At 44.1% G+C, this 8,980-nt stretch overlaps 1 protein-coding gene across 1 annotated transcript; it reads right to left on the reverse strand.

The window, feature by feature from the left end:
• Positions 1 to 987: 987 nt before the first annotated feature.
• LOC147960674 (protein neprosin-like) lies at positions 988 to 3,029 on the reverse strand. The gene is made up of 6 exons (XM_087533479.1): positions 2,940 to 3,029; positions 2,721 to 2,825; positions 2,450 to 2,623; positions 2,334 to 2,387; positions 2,049 to 2,195; positions 988 to 1,341 (listed from the first exon to the last, which is right to left on the reverse strand). The coding sequence occupies exons 1-6, from the start codon at positions 3,027 to 3,029 to the stop codon at positions 988 to 990; spliced, it is 924 nt and encodes a 307-aa protein (XP_087389605.1).
• Between the last annotated feature and the right edge of the window lie 5,951 nt (positions 3,030 to 8,980).

Below are 8,980 nucleotides of genomic sequence, written 5' to 3' on the forward strand. Positions count from 1 at the left end.
TTTTCCCCCAAAGAAATTTTATACATCAAGAGAATCATAATTGATATACACTGATTTGCTAACTATTATGGCGAGTTGACCGCAGCGCCGGATCATCTCTGCTATTTTGCACACACAAAAAACATAACGGATGGAAAACTTGAGTATGTTTATTATATCTCCACACTAAATTGACGAGATCCTTCAATTCTAATCAGAGAAGCTTGAAGGAGATGTGAAGGTGGTGGCCAAGTTGTCTCCTCCTAAGCTCAAAGTGAAGGAGGTGGCAGCTAGCGCCGCTCGCCATGAGGCAGAAGCACTCGTCCAAATAGGTGAACTAATTAATTTAAACTGGCTTCTCTTTTTAGTTTCTGCATGCAAATTTTAAATGGCCAGTCGAAATGCATTTCTGAAATCTGTTTCTGATTTCTAAACAAGTCTGACTAATGTTGGAGCGATCTGTTGTGTTCACTCCTTCATTTAAATTTAACTATGATGCAGAGCAAGATGGGAGCTTGGACATGCTAGAGGAGACTGTCGCAGGCCAAAAGCATGAGAGCGGAGGATGTCCGGGTTCGTTGAACAATATGCGATAGACCGCTGGCGGTACGCACGGGAGCAGGCTTACGTACGATCTCTTCCATGGGACCTCGGAATCTTTGCTCATACTTTGAGAAAGTAAGCATAGCTGTGAGACACGACCATCTCCGGCCTCTCTGCAGTCAGGAACCAGTCTCTCGCTCTGTTAATCACATAGTTTCATGGTGTTTGGTCAGTGAGTGTGTGATATTTTTTTCCCATTACAACACATGGACATGTTTGCTAGTCCATCTAAAGATTTGACTTTGTTGCACGAATGCTCCATTGTACATGCATGCATGGGACGTAGAAAAGACATAAATGTAACGAATACCAAACATGTCACTCAACCACAATGTAATATATAGTTATCTATTCATAAATATTGCACACTGAAGCAAAAAACTATGCCATCTCACATCATGTGAACTAAAAGGGCCCTCCGTAGAAGAATCGGCCATTGACAATGGGAGTAGCCCCGTAGGTATTCGGTTCAGTAATGACCATGGGTGAGTCTTGCATCAAGAGCGAGGCCTGGCCATCCTGGTTGATGATTTGGATATTGCTCATGGACGCGGGCGCCACCGCATCACCCCTGGGACGGTAGCCACTGCCCATTGGAGCTAAATTTGTTGTTTGGGTCTGCACGTATCCACCAAAACGAACACCCGCTGCTCTATTCGCCATCCCTCCAGTAAACAGCGACTTGGGGAAACGCCCAATCAATGCAGGGTCATCCTGATTGAACCCATAATAGACAAGCCAGTCTCCCATTTCGCCGTCCTTTAATTTGGGACATAGTTAGGTTCCAAAGATACATGGAGTTCTATCAAATATGTCTGTGAATATTTAACAAAACTAGTAACACACTTGCAAAGCACATCCAGCTAATTGACACAACTTAACATGCAAAATACAATTTGCATGACATGTTTTCATACATATCACCCATGTCTGAAAAGGCTAAACATAACATGCATGTTCTTATTAAATGTTATATCTATCAAATACAATTAAAAAGAAATTTTAAACCAGTGCACATCAATCATCCTAGAATTTCATAGAGCAAAGATATATACTTTTAGGTAGGAACTGTCACATAAAAAGCATATTAATTAATCTATACAAATGGCAATCTCCAGAAAACATTATATTTATACAGGCTAGAGAGTAACAAGTACAGAACAAAAAGTACAGCTAAGAGCCAATAATTAAGCGTAATGTGAAGAATTTGTTTCCCGCATTGGTCAAATTTTTTATAAAATTAAATTAAAGATCTCAAACGCATTAAAGCGACACTGCCCCAATATAGTACCTTTTATATCAGCAGTATAGATATAGACAAAGATAGATGTGCACCTAAGAAATTAAGTGAGATTAGGTGTTTACGCATGTTATATTATCGGAATCACGATGAATTTCACATTATGTTACTCAGGGAAAATATTTTTAGATTGAAACCACATGACTAATATTGGAGGGGGGTGTACCTTGAAAACTTTAATAGTGATGGTTTGTTTGAGTCCCTTGGGCTGGGAAACTGTCTCCATTACACCTCTGAGAGTCATGGGTGCACCCTCTTCCGGCTGAAAACCGCACTGGGCATTAGGGCAACCAGTTTCTTGGAACCCATCAGTCTACATCAATATTAATAGAGCAGAACAACAACACATGTTAGTACGTAAAAGGATAATTAATTAAGCCACGCATATATAGTGGGTCAGAAAAAAGCCGATAGTAGTATTGATTCATGAGTCGGTCGCTGAATTACCCACCGTCCACAGAGCAGCTAAACGGGTGCGTGAATCGCCGTACATTTTGGGCGAAACCTACAAGAAGCAATGTAAGCCATATGTGTATCATCAAGCTCGCAACATACACACACACTTACCTCCCAGCCGATCTGGATTGCATTGTAGCTGGTCGGCTCGCCGTCCCCTACATCGAAGAGGTCCATCGAGCCCACGGTGTACTGCTCGGTGCCGAGGTTGAAGTTGTACACGTCCATCGTCGCGGTGAACCCGTAGTAGCCCTCATCTGATGCTGCTGTCTGGTGCGCAGCAAACTACGTGACCACAGAGCACACAGTCAGTATTTTTGTGACATGACCAGATTCATCTAGAGGATTGGCTATTGAATATAACTCATATCAACACACGTACGTAGTATGTCTGAGAGCCGCCGGATTCAGCGTCGAGCGGTGAAACTTGACTAAGCAATCTTTGGCGCAGCAAACTCGTTTCGTTGCTCGACTTTTGGGATTTTACCTGATCAACAATGAACGTGCAAATTAATTAGCAAACTACTGTAATTTTAAAACTAAGCTAGACGAGACGTACTGCGAGTGTTGTAATTAAGATCGATCGAAGCATGGGTTTTACCTGTTGATTAGTTGGGTAGAGACGGGCAGCATTGGTTCCAGTGCCGGCCAAAAGCACCATCCACACGGTGAGACGAAGAAGATCAACCATCGCCTCGGCCGGTCTGATTGCACGCTCTTAATCTCGAGACAAAAGAACGCAAGCCAACTTGGTCGATCGGGAAGACCGACGCCACGCTAGCTTATATGGGCGCCGGGTTTCCTCGTAATAAATTTGGAAGTTATTTTACTCGTAATAAATTTGGAAGACCGACGCCTGCTAATATATGCTCGACTTATGGAAAATCTCCGCCTTGAGTTTCTTGTTTCCATTTTTAGCGTAAGATCGGTTCCTCTTTGGAAGTAAAAGTTGTCCAATCTAGGGCGATAAGTATGTATGGCATTTTTGAGAAAAAAATATCGATCGATCACAATCTTGTTCCTTTTTGCGAGGATAACGATCTCACAGTCCTCGTGAATATTCCATGGATTTAGATTCGTACACGATTTTGGGCTCACCGTGACTGTGGGGGCTGCAGAATATTGCACTGACGAGTTTGTACTCGCAGAAGAGAGCATAGGTCCAGCGACGCCTGACCGTTCTAAAAATAAAAATAAAATTCGACGACTGTCCAACCGCCACGTTGGCCATCACCTGGCCATTAATTTAAGTCCACTGCTACTTCAACGTGGATCACCAAATTAGGCTAGATTTGTCTGGATGTCCGAAATCTCGTAAACCAGCTTTGGGAGTCCGGACATTCCCCGCGTTGAATTTATCGAATTTAGACATCCCGGGCACCTAAAACCCCTCTTTGGTCAGCTCTAGAACCCTCCGCTCATTCCCACTGCCTGACCGGCTCACTGACTACTCGCACTCACCATGCCAGCGTGCCGCCGAGAAGTATACTTCCTCTTTAAATCGGTCGGTCGGACGCCATCAAACATATCTGTCTAGTCATCTCCTCTCCCGGAGCTGTTGCACACACACGACTCCTCTACCACCGGTCATCGTAAATGGGCAAGAATTTTGACGACGAGAAGACCCGGGTGTGGTGTTTGCTCGACAGTTACCGCTTCGACCAGCCGTTGTGTCGCCACGACACCAGATCCAGTTGGCACCGCCGATCACGGTCTTCGGGAATGTTGCCATCCATGTTGCTAAGGAGGTAGTACCGATCTCTTTTCGGGCGGGGAGTAGAGAGTTTGATCGGGGCTAGGTTCCTCTTAACCATCCAACCAGCGATTGGTCCTCTGCCTAATTTAAGAAGGTTATTTGTGCAATTTTGGGCAATGTTTTATTGCTTTTTTATATAATATGGCTCATCTGACCCTACCTTAAAAAGGGAAAATGGTAACTGACGAATGGTTGCCATGATGCCAATCCCAGCGAACGCCCTCCCCATCGTTGCACGTATGTTGGTGCAAAGTCGATGCCACATAGATCAGCTGGAGTTGTTCCCCGTTTTCCGTTTCCTGGCGAACACTCTCTTTTTTCCTCAGGACCAAGGGCGCGAGGAGGGGTTCAAACTTGCAACCTGTGTGTGTGTAGGTTTTATAGACTTGCCATGTTAATTTTTAATTATATGTAGAATGACAATTCTTTTTTATTTAAAACCATGATATTTTTTTCTTCCAAAACATGGCAATTTTAGGTCTTTTTGTAATGCCCCATGGCGAGTTTTTTGGGAAATTTTATCACTTATTCATGGCAATTTGAAATTGTTTTCTCACTTTCTAACATGGACATTTTATTATTAAGAGCATGTCATTTTAAAATTTAATAACATGTCATTTTTATTTATAAGACGATTGTAGTTTTATTATTAAAAACATGACATTTTTTATTATTAATGACATGCCATTTTTATTATTATAAGAGGATGGGATTTTTTATTATTAAGAGCATGACATTTATTATTGGTAATAATATGTCATTTTCTATTATTTAGAGGATTGTAATTTTATTATTAAGAGCATGGAAATTTTGTTACTAATAACATCAATTTTTTAGTAGGATGGTAGTTTTATTATTAACAAGATGTCAGTTTATAAATTGAGAGAATGGCCTATTATTAAGAGGATAGAATTTTTGTTTTTCACGTCACAAATCGTGTTTGGACCATGGCAAATTTATAGGACTGGTCTAGATAAAACTTTTTTGTAAAGTATAACATGGCATGTTTTATAAAATAGAGCATGACAGTTGTACAATACGTTTTTCTTTTGTCTTTTCTTGTATCAGAAAATTCTATAAATATACTATGCTCCCTAATTTTTGTGCTCTTCCATTCAATCGAGGTTCCATTTTCGGTTCTGGTTCACGATTTCGGCTGGGTCAACGATTTTGATTGAAGGTTATTTTGAATTTGGTTCATGATTTTTATTCAATTGAGGTGTCAAATTTGGGTCTAGTTTACAATTTTGATTGAGTCAATGATTTTGACTGAGGTGTCCATTTTTTTTATTTGTTCATGATTTTGACCGAGTCAATGATTTCTCAAATTAAACGGCAACAATCAACCTATCAAAATACATGAGTCCTGCGCACCCTCTCATCACCTGATAAAAAAGAATCATTAACATTTGTATCACCAATATAACATATGTGGTCGCTAGCGCTAGAAACTTTCCCACATACATGTCGGCTCATTAGCAGATAATACCAAATCACACCTCCCGAATGGGCCCACCGAAACACCACATTATATAGAAGGAAAACAAACACCATCATCTTCCATGCACGCCAGATCAAATATCGTTTTTATGAAATCCCGGTAACACGAACATCACAGCAAAGTGTGCACAACCCTTCTAGTAGTTTTTTCATTCTTCGATAATAGATTAATATCATTTTTTTAAACAACTTCTGTTTGGGCCTAGCCCATTTTTTGCCTACCTGCTCCACAATGGCCCAACAGGATCGTTGGCTGCATCACCACACGTTCCCTGGCACTTAATCCACCTAAGTTGGTCAATGAGCTTATTCTGTCGTCGATGGAGTGGGATCACGCGAGGATCTCTCAAGTTATTCTGCCTACGGATGCTCAAGCATTTTTTCCATCCTGCTTTGCATAAGACAACTCGATGTTTTCTGGTCATGGGTACATGAGCAAAATGGTGCTTTTTCCACCCTCCTAGTTTGTCTCTGGTTTACAGGAAAAGTGCGTCCGAACCGTTGAACGGACCGATGCAGGCCCCTGTTGGATGGCAAAACACGTCCGGGTTCTTCGGTGCAGTGCAGGCCGTTTAAAGGTCGGTGTTGGAGATGCACCGGGAAGGGCGACGCTCTCGGCCAGTGCGTTGTTGTAATTCCGGAGCGTTTTGAAAGGTTGTGTCGATCTGAGCCGACATGAATGCAACACTGGTGCTCTGGAGCGGCGGTGACCTTTTTGGGCGGGAACATGCGTAGGTGCGGTACAGGCTTTTTGGCGGACCAGGTTAGTCAGACGCGGGCGTGGCAGCGGTCCGGACCCCGCAAAGCCCCCGCCCTCCCAGTTTGTCTCTGGTTTGCAGGAAAAGTGCGTCCGGACCGCCGAACGGACTGATGCAGGCCCCCGTTGGATAGCAAAACACGTCAGGGTTGTTCGGTGCAATGCAGGCCGTTTGAAGGTCGGTGTTGGAGTTGTCATTTGATTAACGGGATCACATCATTAGGAGAATGATGTGATTGACTTGACCCATTCCGTTAGTTTAGCACTTGATCGTTTAGTATGTTGCTATTGCTTTCTTCATGACTTATACATGTTCCTATGACTATGAGATTATGCAACTCCCGTCTACCGGAGGAACACTTTGTGTGCTACCAAACGTCACAACGTAACTGGGTGATTGTAAAGGTGCTCTACAGGTGTCTCCGAAGGTACTTGTTGGGTCGGCGTATTTCGAGATTAGGATTTGTCACTCCGATTGTCGGAGAGGTATCTCTGGGCCCACTCGGTAATACACATAACTTAAGCCTTGGAAGCATTGTAACTAATGAATTAGTTTCGGGATGATGTATTATGGAACAAGTAAAGAGACTTGCCGGTAACGAGATTGAACTAGGTATTGAGATACCGACGATCAAATCTCGGGCAAGTAACATACCGATGACAATGGGAACAACATATGTTGTTATGTGGTTTGACCGATAAAGATCTTCGTAGAATATGTGGGAGCCAATATGAGCATCCAGGTTCCACTATTGGTTATTGACCAGAGACGTGTCTCGGTCATGTCTACATAGTTCTCGAACCCGTATGGTCTGCACGCTTAAAGTTCGATGACGGTTAAATTATGAGTTTATGTGTTTTGATGTACCAAAGGTAGTTCGGAGTCCCGGATGTGATCACGGACATAACGAGGAGTCTCGAAATGGTCGAGACATAAAGATCGATATATTTGACGACTATGTTCGGACACCAGAATGGTTTCGGGGAGTTTCGGGCATATACCGGAGTACCGGGGGGTTACCGGAACCCCCCGGGGAGACTAATGGGCCTATTGGGCCCTAGTGGAGAAGAGGAGGGGCGGCCAAGGGCAGCCGCGCGCCCCCTCCCCCCCCCAGTCCGAATTGGACAAGGAGGGGGGCGGCGCCCCCCTTTCCTTTCCCCCTCTCTCTCCTTCCCTCTCCTCTCCTACTCCCACATGGAAGGGGGGAGTCCTACTCCAGGTGGGAGTAGGACTCCTCATGGGGCGCGCCTAGGGTGGCCGGCCCCCTCCCCTCCTCCACTCCTTTTTATACGGGGAGGGAGGCACCCCTTGGAGGGACAACAACTGATCTCTTGGATCTTTTAGCCATGTGCAGTGCCCCTCTCCACCATAGTCCACCTCGATAATATCGTAGCGGTGCTTAGGCGAAGCCCTGCGACGATAGAACATCAACATCGTCACCACGCCGTCGTGCTGACGGAACTCTCCCTCAAAGCTCGGCTGGATCGGAGTTCGAGGGACGTCATCGAGTTGAACGTGTGCAGAACTCGGAGGTGCCGAGCGTTCGGTACTTGATCAGTCGGATCGTGAAGACGTACGACTACATCAACCGCGTTGTGCTAACGCTTCCGCTTTCGTTCTACGAGGGTATGTGGACACACTCTCCCCTCTCGTTGCTATGCATCACCATGATCTTGCGTGTGCGTAGGATTTTTTTTGAAATTACTACGTTCCCCAACAGTGGCATCCAAGCCAGGTTTTATGCGTTGATGTTATATCCACGAGTAGAACACAATTGAGTTGTGGGCGATACAAGTTATACTTCTTACCAGCATGTCATACTTTGGTTCGGCGATATTGTTGGATGAAGCGGCCCGGACCGACATTACGGTACGCTTACACGAGACTGGTTCTACCGACGTGCTTTGCACACAGGTGGCTGGGGGGTGTTAGTTTCTCCAACTTTAGTTGAACCGAGTGTGGCTACGCCCGGTCCTTGAGAAGGTTAAAACATCACTAACTTGACGAACTATCGTTGTGGTTTTGATGCGCTGGTAAGAACGGTTCTTGCTCAGCCCATAGCAGCCACGTAAAACTTGCAACAACAAAGTTGAGGACGTCTAACTTGTTTTTGCAGGGCATATTGTGATGTGATATGGTCAAGACATGATGCTATATTTTATTGTATGAGATTATCATGTTTTGTAACCGAGTTATCGGCAACTGGTAGGAGCCATATGGTTGTCGCTTTATTGTATGCAATGCAATCGCCCTGTAATTGCTTTACTTTATCACTACGCGGTAGCGATAGTCGTAGAAGCAATAGTTGGCGAGACGACAACAATGCTACGATGGAGATCAAGGTGTCATGCCGGTGACGATGGTGATCATGACGGTGCTTCGGAGATGGAGATCACAAGGACAAGATGATGATGGCCATATCATATCACTTATATTGATTGCATGTGATGCTTATCTTTTATGCATCTTATTTTGCTTTGATTGTCGGTAGCATTATAAGATGATCTCTCACTAAATTTCAAGATAAAGGTGTTCTCCCTGAGTATGCACCGTTGCCAAAGTTCGCTGTGCCCAGACACCACGTGATGATCGGGTGTGATAAGCTCTACATCCATCTACAATGGGTGC

Source organism: Triticum urartu, chromosome 7A (genome assembly GCF_056163025.1).
Source record: "Triticum urartu cultivar PI428250 chromosome 7A, HENAU_Tu73, whole genome shotgun sequence".
Lineage (NCBI taxonomy): Eukaryota > Viridiplantae > Streptophyta > Magnoliopsida > Poales > Poaceae > Triticum > Triticum urartu.